General features: G+C 33.6%; 1 protein-coding gene across 1 annotated transcript in view; it reads left to right on the top strand.

Moving 5' to 3' along the window:
• Positions 1 to 23,666, top strand: part of MMP16 (matrix metallopeptidase 16) — a 188,151-nt gene that overhangs the window by 91,609 nt on the left and 72,876 nt on the right. The window contains exons 4-5 of the mRNA XM_021386792.1: positions 7,176 to 7,298; positions 18,590 to 18,894. Coding sequence (XP_021242467.1) covers positions 7,176 to 7,298; positions 18,590 to 18,894 — 428 coding nt within the window. The remainder of the gene's footprint in view (positions 1 to 7,175; positions 7,299 to 18,589; positions 18,895 to 23,666) is intronic.

Raw genomic sequence — 23,666 nt, 5'->3', positions numbered from 1 at the left:
TACCCAAATAGCATTCCATCTCCAGATGGGGAGCAAAAATCTTTCTGCTTCTCCTTGACGATTTTTATTTTTATCTTATTCTGCTGTATTTTATGATACGGGGTAGTCAGCTGCCAACTGCTGCCTACTTTTGGGCATGTGATTCTCAAGAAAATGTTTCAGGGTTAACCAAAGTGAAGGCCAAAAGTTTATCAGAGTGAAACTGGAGAAGCTCAATCCAAACTGGCAAGAATTCACAAAATGTTTCACAGTGGAAAATCTTTACTCCAAATTTCCTTATCCTCATTGCAAAACAAAAAAGTTAGCACACTCCTACAGCCATTCATTTCATGGTTTCCAGTAACAAAAGGCCAAGTGTGGTCATTTTCACATGCAGTAAAATTAGATTAATTTTGCATGCCCTTTACAATTATGAAATCATGTAACGCAGGCAGCATCTGATTTTGTGCAAACACAGACAAACTGTGTGGAAAAGAGAGATTAAAAGTCTCTTCCAAACAACCTTATACTATGGCAAATTTTAGAAATGTGCCAGAAAATAGAATAAGTATTGAGAAAAACTTATCTGGGACTAAAAGTTGAAGTGTTGGGGTAATTCCAGTTAAAATGCAGTAAGAATTATTTATGATTTTAGATGTTACTTTACTTGAAAAGCAAACAATAACAAAATAATATATCCAACATTTACCAAACTGAAATATGTTCCTGCTACTTCTCTAAAGTGTTTTCTGGGGAGAGAAAAAAATCCTCCTTACCAGCCCCAATCTGATGTTTCATCTTTTGTTATTCTTTTCTGGTAAAGTAGCTGACATGAATGATTTTTCAATCATTACATTTTAGGGAAGAGACAACCTAAAATGCTGGCAGAATTGGAAAAATCATTTTATTCCACTGGCACATGCATTATTGCATTGAAAAGCAATATAGCAAAGCAGATTTTAGGGCTGCCCTAAGGGGAGGTGAGTCGATCAAACATCCCTCACTTTTGGAATTTAAAGGACCTTAGAACAGGCAGTGCAATAGTAGGCTCAGGAAATGCCTTGTGAGGGAGCTGTGCTCAGAGGTATGTTTATGATGCAGGGTGGAAAGACTAGGCTCTTTATACAGCTTCAGTGATTGATCCTTCAGGGGAGAGTGCTACGACACTCACCGCTTGTAGCCTTATAAAGACACATTAGTGGCAGCTTTGTAAGAGGCAATATATTTCACTAAATGGAAAATAATCTGTTCACAGGTAGCAATACAGAGAGGCTAGAGAGCAGGAAAGGAAAAGTAAAGCAGAGGCCATCTCTTGCTTCATAGCATCAGTCAGCAAGTTAAAAACAAAACAAAAGCTAAAACAATTTAAAAAACCCTTTAATTACAAAGGAAAGTACTTTATGTTTGCAAGGTTGTTCTCATTTCTTTGGTTATGTAAGAGACAGAGGAATACAACCATTCAGCAGTCCAAAGCATTCATTTTACAAGCTAGTGAAAACTGAATCTTCCAATCACATGAGTTTCTTCTACATAGAAAGACAGACTAGCACATGACAGGTATATGTAACTCTTTCCTAATGAATCACATGTTCACATTTGGAGTTGTATTGACTTGAGTCAACCTGGGAGCAGAACTGATTCTTATAGACTTGCATTGAGAAAAAAATAAACTCATTAAACTCAAGTGTGGCCTCAAGTTACCATCACGTAACAGCACTGAATATTCTTACACGAAGTGGCTATTTTACAAAGGCTATGTATTTTTTAATTGTTCATTTATTGCAGTGATTTGTAAATATTTGCAATCATTTTCCATTTTGTCTATGTAGAGAGAATACATACTGTCTTTTGGCCAGAAATATGTGACAATTTAACATTTGTTTTCTTTGTGATTAATATTATAATCACAAATGATACTGGGATTACAAAATAAAGACTGCAGCAGGAACCTCACAGAAATGTGTTCTCATCTTGTGCATACTTGCTTCTCCACCACGTCTTGAAAAGTGCAGTATGCCTCTTAGTCTACAAAAGAACAATTAAAATAAGTTGTTGCAGAAACTTGATAGGAATCAAGTTTGAGAATACTAGCAGAGAAATAATGTCCTGCAGCATCATTATCAAATGTCTCCTGGAGGAAGCTTGTTGTTCTGAGAAACATTTAATCCCTCATGGACTGTTTTGACATGCATAAATATGAACAGTGTTCATCTTCTCCCTTCTTTCCATTCACTTAATTTCGCTAACTTTTTGAATTTGTTTCCCAGGTGTTTTGGAAAACCTGATACCTGCTTATAGCTGGGGATGAGGAATAATGAGTGGTAGAAACTGATCTCATCTTAATAGTGTAAAAAATGAGGGACACTCTGAACAGAAGTAATATTACGATGGCAAATCCACTGAAAATTCTGTCTCACATTTGCATGGAGCGCAACACTATTGTATGTGATTCATTTATATATTAACAAACCCAGTCAGTGACTCAGTAAAAAAACTTCTGGAAATGGACCCACAGTTGGCTTCCTGGTATTTCACATCCCTAGAAAAAAGCTACTAAGTAGAGAAAGGGTAGTCAGTTGCTGTCTTCTCATAAAACTGGTATACATTTTTATTTCCAAAATGTGTTTTGCATTTTTAAGAAATACCGAGAAACTTCTCGGTATACAGATAGAATGGTTATTGTATAGGGTGCTGAATAAATCTATTCAGTATTAATAAATGATTGAGTTTATTCTAATGTCATCCTTTATAAATAAATGGCAAATGTGGTCACTTTAGTGCTCTGAAGAGCTTCTAATCAAGTTTAATTCATACATTATACTTAAAATATAATTGTATTTCTGAATGATCTCTGCTGCATCTACATTAATTACTGGTCACAAAATAAGAGATAGTGGTAAACTTTGAGCTGCAGAAATCTTTTTAGCAGACTATTTTATTGGTAAATGTTGGGGTTTGTGCAAAAGGTATACATAAGGTCTTGTTCCCTCTGCAAACATTCAGTGAGAAGCCTTGCAGAAACAACATTCTCAGTAACAGGGTTGAAAGTATCATACATCACTCTTTGACTGCTTTCTATTACATAGAGGAGTGCCAGTAAGGTCCTGTAATAATAGCAAGAATGCAGTAGAGAAGAGTAAAGACATTTAGAAAACATGTCTCTCTTTCCTCACAAGAAGATTCAAGGCACTTCAGAGGTAAACTGTACTGAAATAAAAGCCTACAGTTTTTCCAGCCACAAAGTCAAACTGAATTTTTTACACCATCTCTATTTTCCTTCTGTGGTGCTTAGAGTTTGTTTGTTCTTAAAACACTCCTTCCAGCCACTCAGTAAATCTCCAACCAAATAAATATTTATTTATTTTTAATAAATATTGTACAATTTTGATTGTGGATAAACAGGAAAAACATTTTAAGTATTTTACAATTTATTCTGAAGGTATAAGGTGAAGATGGAAAAATAAATTCTTCCTTTTCTCCCCAAAGAACAAAATATGGTTAGACAACTGGGCTGAGTTATGGGAAGTTCAATTTCAGCCTTTTTTTTCCCACTGGAGGAACTTTATAATTTTGCTGCATATTTTTATTTTAATCTTTTCAGCTTTTCTGAGTCCAAACTATTTTAATTCTCTTGACTTAAATAGCTCTTCAAGACTTAAACTAATGGACCTAAGAAGAATTTGATGTGACATAGTCTACAGATAGAGTACATTAGTCACAATTAAGCCTCTTTATTGAGTACTGATAAAATATTAATATTGAGGGGTTGCTGCATAACATATTTCCACAGGTTCAGAAACGCAGATGAAAGAGAGGCAGCCATTACCAGTATGCAACTTTTTAAAAAAATAAATGAAAAATGATTTTTGAAAAATAATTAAAGTCTAAGCACTCAAGAACAAGGAAGACCTTGATCATATTATGCTATAAGCAGCTATATTGAGAAAAAAAATAAAAATGTTTTCTATGTCATTTACCCCCAAATGGAATAGCACTTTACATACTAAGTATCCACAAATTTCATAAGCATTAATGATTAACAACAGAACCCTTCCCCCTAGTCAGAGTAAGGCCTGTCAATGTTCAAAAAGCTATTTTTAACATTTAAAATGTGAAAAGGTAAATTATCCTCCAAAAATTGTTAACATTTTGTCTCATTTCTGGACTTGACTGTGATACTAATTTATTACTAATAATTTGTTAAAAAGTCCAGTTGCCAAATTTAGCTCAATTACGATCTGGGTCATAGATCAGTTTGCTGTTCAACTCTTCTGCTGTAATCAACATTGAAAATTGCATCTTTCCTGAAATGTTACTCGAAGATGAATTGCTGAAAGCTAGTGAACCACTTATGCAAAGGCCTCCACTTGATTTACATTGCGACTTACTCTACGTGTGAACCACAGTTCCAGTTCTCGTGTAACCATAAGGACATAAATGAGATAGACAGCATGACAACATAGAAAATCTCCTGGCCATTCCAACCAGCAAGGAAGCAAGCATAATACTCCTTAAACGTACATGGCACTTCAAAATCAATGGAAGAACAAATTGTGACTGTTTAAACTTCTAACGATTTATTTGAGGCTCCATTAGTTAAGCTGATTAAGTTAAACTTCTTGAGGGGGAGGGGCGGGAGAGGAAGAACTAATTCAATTGATTTAAAATTATTGTCCATAAAACAATAAAATTGTATGTGATATATTATGTATTTGTACAAAACCCTGATGTTTTTGTAACTGTTTCTATCAAAGTACAAAGTTCTTCAGTTTTTGTTTTGTTATGTTTGTTTGTTTTGTTTGTTTTTCTTCATTACTTACTACTTTGTTTTGATGTTCTGCTATTAACTTTAGGTGTCACAACTTGCTTTTTGTTATGTGTCTTTTTCTGCAATTTGAGTGTCCAGTTTCAAAAACAATATAAATGCCATAAAAATGCATGGTAACTGCATGATGATCTAACATGCATGATTCAGTGAGAAAATGTATTACTGACAACATCTAAAAGCTTTGTGATGTCTGAGCCAACATCTAATCTCATTTGAAAAAGTATTAATATTTCATTTGATAAAGTATTATATTTCACTGAGAATAGAACCAGCTTTGGTTTGTAGTTAAAGTATGCCTCTAGAATTTTCTTTTATTATTTGGGCAAACTTAAATAACGCATCCCAGAAATTGCTCACATCTACTCTGCTGAACTGACACTTTCTATAAGAAATGAGAAGAACCTGAAGTAGAGTTGCAGGGTATTTCAGCAAATATTGTTTGGATAAAGTTTATATATTTTGCACTATTGTCTTTGCAGACACTGGAGAAAGAACATTATATTCCTTACAAACACGTATCACACAGTCAACAGTTTTATGTGCCAGACATGCTCCATAATTATTCTGACAAGAAATTAAAGCAAATCATTCTGTTTCATATTTGAAAACAGACGAAAATTTTAGGTGACTATTGGTTACTATGTGTAAATTTTGATTTCCTCGCACTACTGTATGGAGACATCACCCATCAAAGTTTTTGCAGCCACTGACATTCTACTATAGTGTTTATCAATGAAAGTGGGGTTAAGAGTCATCTTCATGCAGTCATTAAAATTTAGATTTTCCTACAGGCTGATTTTGTTTAGTCATGTAAACAATAGTTTTCTATCCATAGTTATAAATGAAGCATTACAAGCTTGGCTCATTTATAAAAATTAGTGTGGCTGATTTGACTGGAAGTCCATATTCCATTAGTCTGTCTCCAAAAATTCATTCAGTATACAATATAGCTTGTCCTGTATTAGTTGCAGTTATAAAGCAGTTATAAAGCTTACAATATACCTTTATATTCCTTGAGTACAGAATGGAAAAACCAAAGATTTCATTGGATTGCTTACTATATATATACATATGTGTGGTTGTATGATATATATATATATAAAGGACCTTTGTGTCACAAATATTCTATGTTTTCTTTTGGACAAAATAAGATAGTTTTCTTCATTATGCATATATTCAACTAGTAATATCTACAGGAAAAAGATTAAATAACTTGGCTGTTTTCTTGGGGTTTGGTTGTTTGGTTTTTTTGAGGTTTTATTATCCGCACATATTTTTAAAAGGAGTCTAAATTCTAATTGGATGAGATTTCAAGTGACTTCTCTGTCTTCCATTTATAAAGCTATTGTGTATATGTATTTATGAAACCACTTAAATGCCAGTTGAATGGTCAGAAAGTCATTCATGCAAGCCTGAATATAGAATATGTAAGTACCATAGGAAAACTGCATTTTTTATATCAGTAATCCTTTGGTATGATAGAAATAAAGTCAGTGACCTGGGAAAGTAACAGAGGAGGTTGTGCTTTATTTAAACATGTAATGTCTGAAATCTTACTATCATCCTGATGCAAAACTGTGCTGCAGCTAATCAGTTCATATAAAAACAGCTTCAGCTTCAGCTGAGTTTTGTTACTTTTAATCAAGCTAAATAAGCCCCTATACTACAAGTGAGAAACAGTTCTTTCAGTGATACTGCTGCTGAAATCATGCTTCATCTTAATTTTGACAATTTGGAATGCTGAAAAACTTGAGGTGTTTGAAATATTGGAATACTTTGAAGTATTAAGACCACTGCAAAAACTAAGCATTTATATGGGAAGTCTGGTGCTGCCTCAATGGTTGTTTTTGTTTGTGAATTAGACCTTTTGGAATTCATTCTATGCAGAACATTAAATTTTCCTAGGCAGAATTCTTGAATTAGGTATTTCCACTGGTTGCTTACAGTTCTGGTTAGAGCTCATTCTCTTCATTGTATAGAAAGACAGTGAGATAGTAAGAACACCTAATAAAGATCTTAATAGTATTATGATGTTAGAGGTTTCAATGTTCTGACAGTTGTCAGGGCTCTTTGATTAGAAGAACTTGAGGCTTTTTTAAATAAAATGTCAGTGAGACAAAATAGAAGAATCATAGAACAAAAAGTTAATCTAGTAACTAGTGATTCAAGTAAACCTGTGTGTGTTTACTTTAACATCACCTCCAGTAAGCAAGCCAATAATACAGATCATAATTACCTTGAATGAATCAGAGTAAATGACTTATTATGCACAACTTGTCTAGTTGTGAAGTTAAATGTTGTTATTAGTTGGGCGTAGTGGTTATGATTTTTCTACCACGTTGCTTCAACTGTGTGGTATCTCTTGCAGCTGGATGAAGAAGCCTCGATGTGGTGTGCCTGACCAAACAAGAGGCAGCTCTAAATTTAACATCCGTCGGAAACGATATGCTTTAACAGGACAGAAGTGGCAACATAAACATATCACTTACAGGTACCAAAAATACTAACATAGACTTATGTCACTAGTCGCACTGAATTTTAAAAGTAAATACAAGTTTTTGAACTATATTTCAATATTTCAAGAAGTTTATTGATAATATATGTTATAAAAATGCATCTTTGAATACTTCTTATAAGCACGTATGTATGTGCTTCACGAGAATCAAGTGATTTTCTTGGATCGAAATTCATCAAAATTGCATACAGTAAGCAGTAAATTCTCTAAAGTTTTCAGCATCAAATTAACACCCAGTATGTCCTTAACCTTGCCTTACAATCTTCTTAACAGCTTCTCGAGGAACATTTTTCTGAAAGCAGGAGCACTCTAATGAAACTGAGATCTCTAATTTAAGTATGTAGAATATGTTATTGGAGAAAGTCAGACTCAGTAAAATGCTGCTGCCTACAGGTCTGTTCTGAAGTAACCATGAATTTGATTATATTTTTGTGAGTTACTGACCTAACCTTTTCATTCTTACGTGGTAATGGGCACTGGGATGTGGGGATATCCAGCTGCATAATTCCTGAGTCTGGCACATAGATTACACAGTACCTTGCCTATTCTGTCAAAGCTGATCTTTCCAGGATAAGTTAGATGTAAATTGTGTACTTGCTAGAGCTCTGCTGGCCAAAGTATCAGGTACGCAATGTAGGATACGTAGTATTTCAACAAGCCAATTATTCCAACAAAGCCTGATTGAAAATTTGCAGAACCTCGCTGGGATTTCTGTTCTAACAAGAGTAAGTTCAAGGGTACAAAATTATTTTTAAATTCATTGACTGCTGTCATTATTCATAACCCCGTATAAGTATTAAATTTTAAGTCCGTAAGCTCTAATGGTCATATAAACTGCTCCTCATATCACAATGAAGAGATAGTTTTATTAGTAACTCTATATCAGTGCTATGGCTTATGTTTTAATTGGAGAATTTTATTTTAATACATTAAACGCTGGTATAACTTCAAGTGATGGAGATCTGACTACCTTGTGATTAGCATGTTGCATTGGCTGATGCTCTTTAATGTTAATATAGATGAAATACATAGCTGATCAGAATAAGAAAGCGCTTTTATCTGAATTTTAAAATTTAAACATAATGTGCATACATACATATGAGAAGCATTCAGGATCAGCTAAAAATATGTGCTTTTCCTTCTCCTTTCTGCAGAGTCTGATTTTCTATTTCATTACAGATTTTTTACAACCTCTAGTAATTTTTGGTGAATTACAAACCAAAATACATTTAAACTAGAAAAGCCTAGAATAAGGCTTAGTGTTAAAAATTAGAATAAATAATACAATGTTAATCTTTCTGAATATAGAAAATTCAAAGCAACTAAGGGCAATCAAAAAAAAAAAAAAAAAGAGAAAAATAAATTCTTCCCTTCTACTTCCCTGTGGATTAATGCTTACAGGCTTAATTCCAGTTAGATGACTGGCGTTTTAAGTTGCTTTGTTCCCTAAACTTTTGATCTTATCTCTAGCATTGTGCCTGCTCCGTTTTATTCAGTGCCGCTTCTCAATCTCTTTGTAACCTGCAGGTTTCCAGCTGCATTCTTCCTTCCTATCTAGTCAAGCCTTGTAGTCTGATCTGTGCCTGCTAAGTAGAGTTAGCAAAGACTCCAGAGGAGGAGAAATTTGTCGCTTATTTCCACTTCTCTGAAAAGAACAGAATAGAAACACAGAATAAACCACAAAGAAAAGATGCCATCAATCAAGGTTATCTTATCATAGACCTGCATTCACCTGCTTTTCTAAACAAGAAAAGTAATTGGAAAGAAAACAATGTTTTGTAGAGATTGACATTATTTCAAAAAAAAAAGGGAAAAAAAGACGAGCAGATCTTGAAATATCAAAACAGATGAGCCTTAGCAGCAGTGCATAGCAGGTTTTCCTATATTTTTTTTTTTTTTTTTTTTTTTTTTTTTTTTTTTTTTTTTTTTTTTTGCCAAGGACTTTAGAATAAGGCAAGGCAAACTTTTCAAATGTTAGTTGCTTATTTCAAGAAAATATTTAACATAAACTTGTAAATGTATAGAACCTTGTTGAACTCTGTGAAATTCATAGATGTGGAGCTCTTTCTTGACTCTTCTGTTACTCAAAGAGGTGCAAACACAGTGCTGAGTAAAACCCTTTTAAAAAGTTCAACAGCTACAAATTCACCACTTCCCATCTGCCTGGCACGAGTATATCTTAGATGCTGTGTATCCTCAGATGCCATATATCTTCAGATTCTTTATATAAATAATTATGACTTTAGGAAAACTATCAAACCATTGTTAACGGTAAAATAGAATTGAGATCACATATAAATGTATTCAGGGTGGTTGGAACTTGATGATCATTGGGGTCTCTTCCAACCCAAGCCATTCTATGATTCTACGATTCTATTTTAATCTGCATCTACTTGAATTTTTAGTTTGGCATTTTACTATCTGTCTTATTATTTTTACTCCAAGTATTGTTCCTGACACCTGTTACATTTAGAAGAACTAATGTTGTTGAGAGTGTTTTCCCCGTTAGTTTGTCTCTGTAATCATAGATAAGAGGATCAAAACAGACACATATTCAAATTTTATCACTTTTTTTTCTACATTTCCATATTTTCAATCTGTAATCTTTCAGACTGAGAAGTTCCTCAAAATTTCAAGGTGGAACTTCAAACAAATGATTTACAGTGACCACTGATATGGCCTTTTTGGCCACATATTGTATTTTTTGCTTAGATGGTCATTAGTCTTAAAAAACTGTATGTCTGCAGGGTTGATATGCAGAATTCTGTTATTTGAAATAATAACATAGAATGGGAATTGTGCTGCATAAGTTATAATTTATCTCCCTCAGGGAATGCAGCTTTCCATTTACTTGAACTGGTTAATAGCTTGTTTGTTAGAATTTCTGTTTATAATGAAGCTAAACATCAGTATTACTTCCTGTATCTTTTCTGGTTGATATAGTTCATGCTTGTATACCTTGTAAATGTTATTTGTACTTATGTATTATTTACACTTATGTTGTAGTTTAATATTATTTCTAAGAAAGGAGAAAAAAAAAAGCGATTATATGAATGTTTTCATCAGCTAGAAGTGAATACAAGTGCTGAACACCGCAGCTCAATTAGGGAACAATTCAGAAAAAAATTAATGATAATTTTGACTCTTCCTTAGAGTTTTACACTGTATCAAGTTACAAAACAATCTCTGACTGAACATAATATAGATTCAAAGTAGAAATCTATGAAACCTATTAAGGGATTTTTAAATTTATTTTCTTTTGAGGTGAAATTTACCAAGACACAAATTGCTTTCGAAAGCAATCACCTGCTCTTTTGATATGGAAGTAAATCATCTGGTACTTTAAAGAAGGGGCAAGATTTTGAATCAATAAAGAAATCAGCTTCATAAAATAGAACATGAATGTTTACATATCTTTTGTAGAAATATAATTAGACGGAGAATTATTTCATATAAAGTCTTCCTCACCAGAAGCCTTGGCATACAAGTCATAATTTTAACTCTAGCACTAAGAGAGTCAGTAATTGGTCAGTTGTTCAGATGAATCATTCTGCAGAACATTTTTCAAATAAAATTAAATAATGCTAACAAAAATCTAAGTTTTGCCTTGAATTATTACCATCATTTAGAACTCATCATTTTAAAAGAAAATAAAAAAGAACTTTAAAAGCTATTCTGCAGCTTTATTCTGCCTTCTTGATGAAGAGAAAAATACAGTTTGGTTGTTCAGCAATAGATAGCATTAACTTAATTGACTTAACTGTAGATGGTCAGTGGCTTCATCACAAATCAACTAGAGTATTTTAAACTTTCTCTTGACTTCAGTGGGCCTTGTGTCAAGCCCTAGATTAATGTCTTGTTTCCTGACAGGCTGGATTTATTCTTGACATTAGCTTTCTGAAAAGCAACAAAAGATGGAAGATGTGAACATGACTACCTTTCTGCTGTCCAGTTAAATGAATTGATGCTAGTTGAAAGCTTCAGTATGCAATGAAAAGTCCTGTCTGTTGTGTTAATGATATGCTATGTTATGTCTACAGTCCAAATGATCCACATTGGAATGTGCAAAGTGAATTTTTCTTGAATATTTAAATGTCACACAGAAAATTAAGAAAAAGCTGTGTTAAGAAAATTTAGAAAATATTGTTGAGTCAAAGTAGCAGCAAGTTGGATGATAACTTAATATTTTAAAAGAACTGTCACAGAGGAATATTAAAAAAATATTTCCTAAATCAAGGAATTGCACTTATTAATTCTACTCATCACTAAGTCAATGTATGCTGAATTTCATTTATTTCAGTTTGCTCATTTATGAAAAATTCCAGATCCATCAATATTTTAGTGTTAAGACGTTAGCAAGTTCTCTTTCCATTAAAAAAAATAATAATAATAATAAAACAAATAAGGGGAAATAAATATTATCTGATTTTTTTTTTTCAGAAATGCTGAGAGAGTTCTAACTTTAATTAATTTGTGAGCAACCGAAATATCTGGTAGTCAGTCTTCAATATGAAGGCAGTCTTCTGTGCTTTAATTCAGTTATATTTACTTACACCTAAGTAATGTATTTTAAAACATGCTAGAAGAATTTATAGGACTGGGCTGTACCTCATTATCATTTTTTTCCCACATACACGTGAGGTTTACAAGACTAACTCAGCGGAAATCCCTGACAATGTGCTCTAGAACTTTCAAGTCAGTAGCCAATTTTGAAAGTTTTTAGCTCCTCTGTATCACAGAGGTCACAGTAGCTCAGAAAAATACATGCAGATTTATATTGAGAGGTGATACTTGCAGATGTAGAAAGCATGCTGAGTGGCATGCTGAAGTTCTTAGGGTTCTCTGAAAACAGATGTTTTTTAAAATTGCCCACCTGTGAGTTCTTACCATTGCTACTTAGATGCTTTTTTGGAACTGAGGACTTGCAGCTGTAAACTCTAGAAAAATAAGGATTTATACTAGGAAGACAAGTTGTTTCCTACAATGCATTTCATGTGAACTCTTAGATTATGATAGGAATCAGTCCCTGAAGGACTAATGGGACAGGGATGCTATAATTCCTGACACTATGCATTAGCTTTCTGTAGTATTGATGGACGCAGAATTAGATCTTAAATAATGATGTATCAAATATGCTTAGGCCATTATTCTTGTATCTCTTGCAAATTTTCAGACAAAAATACTATAAAATTTTTACTTTTAAATCAACTTTATAATACATGGGAAAATTTCTGGTATCTACCTTAGTTCTGCTAGAACCATTATAGGCAAAGTTTATGAATGTGAATAAAATTGAGAACTTCTATTCCTACATGCTGATTTAAGCATGTATACCCCCCCCAAACCTTGGTGCTATCACAAAATTTTCATAAAGGCAATGCTTATTCTTTTCTTAAATAACAGTGTTAGTATGGTTCCGTACCTCAGCCTTTCTAACCTCTGAACTGAAGGGGAAGGAAATGTAAACTATACCTAATGAAAGGTGTTTAAATTACACTATGCTGATTCTAAAATTTCTACAATAATTAAAAAAAAATCCCAATATCTGTACTTGTGAGAGAGGATTCCTACTTAAGAGTCAATTATGTTGATTAGCTGTGCTTTTCCCCAGTGTAATTAAAATAAAAATACTCTTAATTATATGAACTTTTAGTATCAGCCTTCTTTAAGTAAGACTTATCTCCCTACCAGAATATAAATTCTCATTTCTTTAATAATTGCCTACTTCTACAATCCTGAAATAATAAAATACTTAAATATCAATATGTTTGTCTTGCATTCTATTCAAATTAATTTGTAGTAAATTACATGCGATCACATTCTTGTAAAAGCAAAGTATTTACTAATCTTGGTTTTGTATCTTGGTATCCTTACTCTTGTCACTTTTCAGCTCCTTTTAACAAATTACAGGGACAGTATTGACCATGAAACAAGAGAGTCAAGAGAGCTGTAGATTCTGTCCACTGTGGCAACAGTAAGTTGATTCTTAATGTGACCACAGAACAAGAAAATCAAAAGGAATATCTCTGACTTGAATTTAATCAGCTGAAGCAGGAGCTATATGAATCATGATCACATTTTACATGAGAAAGATTTTTAGGTTATAGCAACAAAGAGGTGTCAAAGTGAGAAGAAAGAAGTTGAAGCTAAAAAAATCCACACCAGTGAGAGATTAATGAAGTAACTTGATGGAAAGTGTCTCTAGAGAAATTATGGCACAAAATAAAAAATATGTTTGGTAATCTATTTATTTCAGTAAAAGTAAGATTGGGATCATAAAAAATGAAAACGAAGAGCTTAGTTTCAGTTTAGGTTAGATGGATAACAACAGTGATGTTTCAACCAGTTATTTAAATTTAAGCTATATTTCAACTGTTTCATATCAAGTAAAGATCTAGAATTTGTTGATTACTTCATCTAGACTTTTCACCTATTCAGTTGGATTTCCTGCTCTTTTCTTCTGTGTCCCTCCTTACTTTAGCTAAGGGTTTCCCATTTGCGACTTTTGATCGAGAAAACCTTGGAATTTTTGATAGAAATTGAATTACTCTCTAAATTTATACTTAATTGATATATTCTTTGTTATAGAAAAATTGCATCATTATAGTTACTTAATAATTCTAAAAGCACCCGTTAATATCCACTGTAATCATCACATCAGGGTAGTAATCCTCTACTCTTTATAAACTGGCAAAACCAATTTAAAACAGTATTTATGATATGCACTGAAGAAGTGTCAAATTCTACAGGCTATGAAGGATTCTGTCACTGAGTTATTACAACTCTTGTGAAGACTATTACTACTAGATAAGCAGTAATGCTAAGCTTTATGCAAAAGTATTCTGAGCTTTATCTAACATTTCCTGAACTATGTATTGGGTCTAGCTTGAATCAGTAGAGTTAATTTTATATACAGGATATAAACCAATTTAAGAAAGTGAATGAATAGGTAAATAAATAATGAGCTGTTCTACTGATAGGAAGGAAAAAAAAGGACATAATGAAATTTAATGTCAATATGTGATTCCCTATTTAAATTTCGGAGGAGTGATTCTATAGAGCCAAGTGAGGTATATCCTGACAGACTTACAAGGTTCCTGAAGCTGTTGCAGCCAAAAATGTGTCACTGAAAGATGAAGAATTTTTGGAGGCTATTTTGGAGGAAGTGGGGAAGGAAAAGAAGGAAAACCCAAAGCTTTTTTAAAATGAACATGAAATAGTATTTCAGAAAAATAGTCTCCAAAACAAGACTCTTCAAGCATCTATAGAAATAGTACTTCAGTGCAAAAAGTTCATATCATGGATGAAATCTTTTTCTTTCTTCTACAATAGATGCATTTAAAAACTATAATGCCTAAAAGAACTGCTAAGTTGAAAACCATGTTTTTAATCAAACAGCAATAATAACCATAAAATACTGTATTCAGTGGGTACGTCTGTGATTGTCTAAGAATAACAGCTTTCAAAATCTGTAAAAAATGAAAGTATACGTGTTTTTTTTAAGAAATAGAATTTTAGTAAATATTTCATCTTCTTCACATTTTGTTTACTAAAAAACTCTGAAAGAAACTGCAAGTATGGTCTTTCGCCTCTGTAAGCTTCTGTTGCAAGTCTGCTCAGTGTCAGCACTGAAGATTTCTCTCTATTGGATTTGTTTTCTGTGAAATGATCACTAGACAGGAACATTAGGAAAACAATACTCAGGAAATATCACCTTCTTATTATGGTGGCCTTTATCTTGCTGTGCTGCTACCATGCAGCAGGAGTGATTTTGAGTCAGCAGGTTCCCCACTTACTTTTATTTGAGACACATTATTTGAACATGTTGAGTGTAAGATACCTAGCTCCTCTTATTACGTTACAAGTGACAGTTGCCACTGTTTCAGGTGACTGCTACTTTTTAGAGATGCATGAAATAGGAAAAGGGATCAATTAAGACTTTACCTGCTACTGCAGTGATATGTCTAAACCAAATTCTTAGATGAGTTGTAGAATTTCTGAAAGCTGATACACTGTAGGTACTGATTTTGTTACCGCACTTTGGGCCATGAAATAAATGTAAAATTGTTTGGAATTTATATGTCTATTCTGGTGAAATATTCTAAGCAATATTTTCAGCTAGACAACTTCAACGTTGTTGTTAGAAGAAGTGTTAGAATTTGCCATTTTAGGATTGAACGTGGCTTGTACTAAACCCATTAAAAGGATAATCATCTTCTGGAAATTGGAATAACTACTAATTTGTTTCATTTCTTTCAGAAGCCACATTTTTCATTATAATCTTACTCTCTCCAGAAGGCCATTTTGGAAGCCAGAAATCAGTCTTGTTCTAATACAGAATGTATGCTTTGAAAAATCCTTTTTCTTGACAATGAATCTTGAGATGTAGAATGCTGTTTCAAAAATAATTCAATAGTTGAAGCCCCTGGAGTAGGTCCCCCATCATAGGTAATCACCCATAGTTAATACATGTGAAACTAGAACAATGGCTCAATTTTTCTTTTGTAATCAGTGATTAAAACTTAATTCTGTGCACTGAAAAGGAAAGAAAATGTAAAGTGATAAGGATAACAATGTGAATCAATTCCTCTTAGACCAAGTAATTAATCAATTTGCCACCAACACAGAACTCCAATCTGTTTTTTATCCAATCTGTTTTCATCCATTTCCTCATGTCATTTTGCAGCTGTACAACCTCAAAGTGTGACTTTGATCTGTTACTAAGACTTCTAAACAGAAAACAATAAAAATAATAATAGATTTATCAGGTTAAGCATTACTACATAAAAAATAACGTGTTTGCTAGACACACTCTGTTTTGTAGAAAAGTGTGCTGATTCATTAGCTGTATTCATTATATGCAGCAAACAGCAGAGGACCAAATCCTTCAGTGAACTGCACTTGGGACAATTTATGTGCATACTTCCAGATTAGAGAAAGACAAAATTCATCAATTTTTTTATTTATATTCTTAGAATGGTAGCATGTTAACTCTTATGAAGTTTTTGGTAGTGGTAGTGTGAGTGTACTTTTGTAAGATGTTTTCATTCATGTTTGTAAATTATTTTGCATTCTCAAAGGGCATGGGTTGGTCAGGTTCCAAACTTTCTGAGGCATCTTAAAATAGTAATTCACAAAGGAGGGAGCTTTCAGAGGGAGATTCTGCAGGGACTGATCCTCGGACCAGTGCATCCAGTATTTTTTAACCACATAAAATAACTATAAGGAAGGGTGTTGAGCTTTAACCCTCACAGGCATCTCAGCGCTACACAGCCACTTGCTCACTCTCCCAAATGTGATGGAGAATCAGAAAGGCAAAAGTGCAGAAACCTGTGGGCTGAGAAAAAGACAGTTTAAGAGGTAAAGGAAAAGCTACAGATGCAAGCAAAAACAAAGGCATAAACTTTATATTTGCAGAAAAAAACACACATATATTACACGCTTTGGAGGAACACTATGCTCATGTGCCTTCCTTACCTCCCCTAGGATAATTCCGAACTCCTTGACTTTTCCTTTTTTGGAGAAGTTGGTATTGATTCACAAGGTAGAATCCTTTGTGAAATTTTTTATCACTTGTGATTGAGATTGTGAGAAACAGAGAGGAATGATCCTTATGTCCATGCTCTTTTAGAAAGAAAGTCAGGAATATCTGAAATACTTAATTACCTATTTCAAGCTATTTACTAGATAGTTGCAGAATGTAAGTTATGTATGGGGCCTGCTTTGAAAGTAATGCCTCCCATTTTATTATGTTGGCCCATGACATCAGAGGAGGATGTTGGTGGTATGATAGTAGAAGATGAACTTTCCTACTTATATTGCATTACATACAATATTGCTGTGTAAGCCATGGCAGAAGAGGGGCAGTCTGACCAAATGGCATCTGATGCATGGAAGTGCGTGTGAAACACAAGATGTGTCATTAAATTCCTCCATGGAGAAAAAAATGGCACCTGTTGATATCCACTGATGCTTGCTGAATGTTTATGGAAACCAAACAGTGGATGTGAGCATTGTGAGACAGTGGGTGGTATGTTTCAACAGTGGGTCACCTCCACTGGTGTAGATTTTTACAAGTGCAGCCTCCAGGCTTTTGTTCGTGGTGGGCAAAAATGCAGAGCTAATGGTGGTGACTATGTTGAAAAACAGTCCCTTCTTAGGTTTAGTCATGACATTCTTTTGTTCTCCATTAACACATTGTGCTGTGCAGATGTATTGAAATTTACATACATTTTAGAATGTTACTTCTGAAACTTGTGCTGTCCATTTACTCAAGCACATGTCAAATGAACAAGATGCATCATATGGCAGCAGTTTCAGTACAGACGCATAATAAAGAATGTGCATGTGAATCGAGTAAAAATGGTGGAGGAAATTGGATAAGTCTGAAACTGATTATTGGCATTATTTTCTTGAATTCCAAAATGAAAGCAAATATAGAAGTTTTTTAAAGATAAATCCACTGTGAATTAACTTAGTTCCACATTGAACTCAACTGCAATTCTGACATTATTTTCTTTGCCTTTCACTTGTGTGTAATTGAAGAAGTAGTGGAGACTGTAATTTGTACTTAGCAATTTTTTTTTCAGAATTAACACAAAATTATGTTCTATAAAATGATTTTTCTGACTACAGAAAACACTACAGTGTTTGATTTTTCTGACTACAGAGAACACTACAGTCTTACGCATGATTAATAAAAGTAATCAGATTATAAAAGGCATATTAGCATCAAGCTCCTTATTTGTGATAAGGAATTATCTATCCAGTTGGAAATGCATCAAGAACCATTTTCAAGGCTTTGCAAATACTGGTTGGTGGTCACAGTATGGAGCTCTGCAATTGTTAACAGACTTGCTAAGAAGTTAAAAATTTCATTTAACTGGAAACATTTTAAGCTTCTGATCAGAACTGACATTTCATTCTTTAGATGTGATGGATTTGAATTGTGATCCAGGAGGTAAACAGTCAGTGGTTGATTAATCTGGTTATCCCACTGCTAGGGTTGTTTTCATTTAGAAATATTTTTCATGTTCTAAAAATAAGATTTTTGTACTGCTGAGAGTAACCCAGCTAACATGTAATAAGTTTTAGCATAAAGGACTATACAGATTAACGCAATTTCTCACCTTGATTAAAAATAATTTTCTTATGGGAAATAATGCCACACTAGCCTGTTTTAGAAAGAGGACGTTTTTAAATAATTAAGGAAAAATGGATGTAAGCAGTCAAATTTAATCTGTTCAATCTTTTTCTGTTTCTTTCAGCATTAAGAACGTCACTCCAAAAGTAGGTGATGCTGAAACCCGTAAAGCCATTCGCCGTGCCTTTGATGTGTGGCAGAATGTAACTCCTCTAACATTTGAAGAAGTTCCTTATATTGAATTAGAAAATGGCAAGAGGGATGTGGATATTACGATCATTTTTGCATCAGGTTTTCATGGAGACAGTTCTCCCTTTGATGGGGAGGGAGGATTTTTGGCCCACGCATATTTCCCTGGGCCAGGAATTGGGGGAGACACTCATTTTGACTCAGATGAGCCATGGACTTTGGGAAATCCTAATCATGATGGTAAGAGAAGATTTCAGTTTAAACAAAATCAATAAAATTAATTAAAATGTGTCATGAATTTTCAGCTATTTCCACGCTTCCCTATTCTTAAAGTCACTTAGTTTCCTAAGTTCACATTGCTTTAGTAATCTCTTCAGTTAATTGGTCTGTTAGGAATCTTCAACAAAAAGTTTCTGTCTAAATGTAACTTAGAGCGTGAAAAAATGTTTCTCTCGAAACACATTAAACTCTCATTAGGAACATTTATGTTCATTCAACCATTGTACTGTTGAATGTTTACATAAACTCCTTTCATTTCTAACTTGTTTGCCATATGTGTTTTATTTAGTTTTAGGGAAAATTGAATGTTCATTAGAAGTAATATGAGAGTGGTTAAAAACAACTGAGACTACTCACCAATACAATGAATACCTATGTGTAAAAAACCTAATCTGTTTCGCTTAATGGTAATGAAATGGCAGCATTTTATGTCAGCTCTTAAGAGTGCTATTCCAAGAACAGAACTAATGTTTCCCAATTTTGAATCTTTTTTGGAACTTGTGGTTCCTTATTTAAATTGTACATTCCTTATAGTCAAATAAGTGACTACACAAAGCAGTTGATAAACCTATGATTTATCAGATGAAGACTACAGATACTCTTTAAAGATATTATTTGCAGAATTATATTCTGGCTTTTGCGGAGCTCCAAGTTCATGTGACTAAATTACTTCCATTATCTAAGAAGCCTAATTTAAAGCTGACTTTTGGATATCTGCAGAAGAGTATCAAGAAAGTATTTTTGTATAGACATACAGTGTTCACTGCTTTGGCTCCAGATGTACTAGTAGATCTCTCAATCTGGGTTACATAGTTTGAGAGAGTCTTTTCAGCAAACAATGCCACACAGAAGAGGATGTACTGATACACAAAGAGGATATTACCCATGCACAGAAGATTAAGATGACAATGAAGTGAAAACTGTTGTATTTGAATGTTAAACCTATCCTGTGAACAGTTAGAGACTTTATCTAACAGGAAGTTTCTCACCTAAGATCTTCCAAGTCAAATTCAGAGTTTTTTGTGTACCAGCATTTGTAGTCTGGTGTTTGCAGCAAAGCTGCAGGGATATTTTGACTGTTCTGATGGTGCAATACTTCTACTGCACAAGGGGCAGTGAAGCAAGAACAGCTTACTGCAATGTGGAGGTCCTTAGTAGGAGAATGGGTTCAAGAAGCTTATCTCCTGTGGACTGAACCCTAGATTCTTTTGGAGCAAAATGTAGTGCACTGCTCATATTTGAACTCCACAAGCTCAGCTCAAAGAAACAGGAGTGGGAGTCTTCTGTTTGGGCAGTTCAGTTACATCATCAGTCTCTGCATTGTGAGGTTAAATCAAGGTGTTTTTATAGGTGTAGTGGGAAACAAACGCTGCAGATAACTTTCTGTGTTTCTTGAACTATTTCTTAAAGCACTCAGGAAAATCTACAGGCATTTGTATTTTGGAGACAAGGTGTCAATGTAAAATGTGGTAATGCTTTTGGAGCATTTCTGCATATGATACTTTTAGAGTGTATTAAAATGTGTGACCTTCTGGCTATCTTCTTCTGTTTCTTAAATAATCTTCAGGGTGCAAAAGGACACACATTTTTTAATGTATCTTTTTGTGGTTGTGTTTTGTAGAGCAGTTGTCAAAAGCTATTTCTTGTATTTATTTATTTTAAGATATCTAGAATGAAAAATTTAAGTTACAGCAAAATGGTGCTATTACTAAAAATGTGTTTTTAGATATCTTACAACGTTGGCCTTTTATAAGAAAAAAGTTCTGTTGTGTCATGAAAGGTTATCAGAAAAAAAATATTTTTCAGTTTTAATAACTTCTACTTTTATGTATTCATACGTACTTTTATGAGGGAGAGGTATTCCTATTAGAATCCAATAGTCAAGATAGGAGAACCCATGATAGTTTATGACTGCAACATATCTGCAAAATACATGAAGATTAAAATAAATATCTTACCAATGCAAGTTTTCCAAAGAATTTTGGCAAATCCTAGTGTCATTCTTGATATTGTATGTATCACAGATCTTTGGTCATAGCTATTGTCAAAACAAAAGTGCTGTGTGATTGACACCCTGGAAATAGCAACATATATGTAGTTGATCTGTATGTTCAGAGTTCCTACTTCGCTATGACTTCCAGTTATCAGGTAGGCCAATAACAATCTTACTGCATTAGCTTAGGTCTAGGAATCCTGAAGGAATGTCCACTTTTTTATTTTTTTTGGTGACTGGAAACAATTTCCAAGTGGAAAAAGAAGACAAGCATACCATTGGGGACTGACAGGAAGAAAAGACTTACAGCCCTCTTAGGCTCTCTACCATCTTGATCTCAGTCTCAAAGCACTGAAAAGCAGAAGGTTGAAAAATCTATTTCTGATCTTAGCCATGAGTCATTTTTCCCAGGTGAGTGTCTTTTATTTAAGCTTCATTGCTGCAGTAGTCACCAATAGTCATCTTCATGAGGTGTTGTTAAATATCAAACAGAAGAGTAAAAAGTATTAGGAATAAATTTTCATTTTTATTTTTTAAATTGAAAATCACCCCAGAGCAACAATTTTCTCAGATTTCTATTTAATTAGATTATCTATTGAATTTCTATTCTAATTAAATCGGAGTGATTTGAAAACTCAAATCAGCAAGTTATTTAGAAGCAAAATGCAAGTCGTAGATCCTATTGAAAAGTACTTTCCTGATTTTTCTCCTTTTACTGTTCTGCTAATGAAAATACATATTGTCTACTTCAGAAAGGACTGCCAGCTCCTTGAAATGCTTTCATAAACTGTTTTAACTTTTAAAAAAGTTTTCATAGCAATTTTTTTTATATTGAATGAGCACAAAACCAAGAAGAAAATAAGGAATGGTGTACAAATTCCGTATTCTGATTAAAAATATTCCTAAATTACTTTACATTGACTAGTTAATCCCAGTGTCCTCATACTCTAGATATTTCGTTGTTTTTGTTGTTGTTGTAGTTGTTATTGTTTGTTTTTCTCATCATGCTTTCTTGATTTTATTGGTTTTTACTTGTCTTAAATAACGTTCCAGACTGAGAGGTCATTTTCAGCTGTTACACTTCATCTCTGCAGCTCAGTGATACTTTCTTTTGTCACTTCAGGGACATTTTTTCTTTGTGGTTTACATATTTCTTACCAAAAGTTCCAAAGAAATGGGAAAGAAGTCTGTACTTTGACTCCTCCCTCATTCTGAGGAGTGAATAATACTTGTAGGAGTAGTCAAATAGGCCTACTGGTCAGAAAAAAGTACTCCTATTACAGAAAGTAATGCTTTGCTTTCAGGATAAGTTGAATACATCTGGTACCTTAATTCCAACTGAGCTGCAGTAACTCTTCCCTGAGCTCCCTTCCATAGCACTTCTGGTGATGGCAAACGTACTGGTCAGAAAGGAGGATGAGAAATTTGCCACCACAGGAAAGCAGTGTAAACAAGGACAGAATCTCTTTGATAGGAAAGAAGTGATATGCTGGAAGATAAAATGTGTTTTTATTTGTTTTGGTTGATTGGTTTATTTTTGTTTATTTGTGGTTTTTATATTTTTGTTTGTTTGTTTTTACAAGTTGGGGAAATGGTAGTCTTCTAATACTTTCGACAAAAGTTCTTATATATATTAGGATTTAACCTTCCTCCACTTCCGTTTTCTGTGTCATTTGCTTTTTTAAGGCATCCAGTTTTCAAGATATTCTATTGGAGATGGCCTTTTCATTTATAGTAGACCCTGTTTCCTTTATGGTCTACCTACCCAGTGTGAGATGAGAACCTCAGAACTGTAAATTATTTGGACAGTATGGTTTCTTTATACATGCTATGGAATTCACTGTGCTCTAAGATAGTGTGTTAAAATGCAGATTATTCTGATAACATTTTGCAACTTTAGCAGAAGAAGAGAATGGAGGAAACAAACACTGGAAGTGAAACACTGGTAAGGTATAGCAAATCAGAAAGGATGGAAAAATCACAGGAAAATGCTTCACAGGGAGTACAGTTTAGATTAATAACAAAACAAACATAGAAAATGAGTAAATAAAAGTTATACGATATGTAACATATAAGAAGAGAAAAGAATAAATAGATGAAAATAAACAATGTCAAAAGATATTAGTAGCTATTTGAAAAAACAGTATTTATTAAGAAAAATTTTAAACTTTCTTTTATTCTGAATATAAACACTGGAAGGAAAAAGAAAGGAAAAAAAAGGAAAAGGAAGACATCTATATATTTTAAATTGGAGACAAGAGACATTTCATTGCCCTCGTTACTTCAATCCATTTAGGTGTTATACATACATCACTTTATTTTTGAAACAAAAAATTTATTGACTGTGAATGATGTATTTAAATCTCGAAAAAGACAAGGACCTCTTCCTGCAATACTGGAGATAAGGTATATTCAAAATCCTCAACAGACATCTTTTTCTAAGTATATTTTTAATTGCAATGGTTTCAAATCACTGTATGTAAATTGAAAGTCACAAGCAGAAACGGGAGGAGGAGGGAACTACCTCTACTGCTAGTGGAAAGTTTCTCTATCGTGCCCTGTTTTCCCGAAGCTGATGGTAGTGTTCTGTTTAACAGGGCTGTCCCACAAGTTATCTTCATCTTGCCATTATTAAAGATGAAGAATGTAAATTTTTTGATTCACTGCAATATAATTAGAAGTTGAAGTGTTGGATTCTAGCAGAATAAGTAGTGTGCTACATTTCTGGACAGTCTGCTTC

The sequence above is a fragment of the Numida meleagris genome, chromosome 2 (genome assembly GCF_002078875.1).
Source record: "Numida meleagris isolate 19003 breed g44 Domestic line chromosome 2, NumMel1.0, whole genome shotgun sequence".
Lineage (NCBI taxonomy): Eukaryota > Metazoa > Chordata > Aves > Galliformes > Numididae > Numida > Numida meleagris.
Note: the sequence above shows the minus strand (reverse complement) of the source record. Positions and strands in the feature narration are given on the sequence as shown.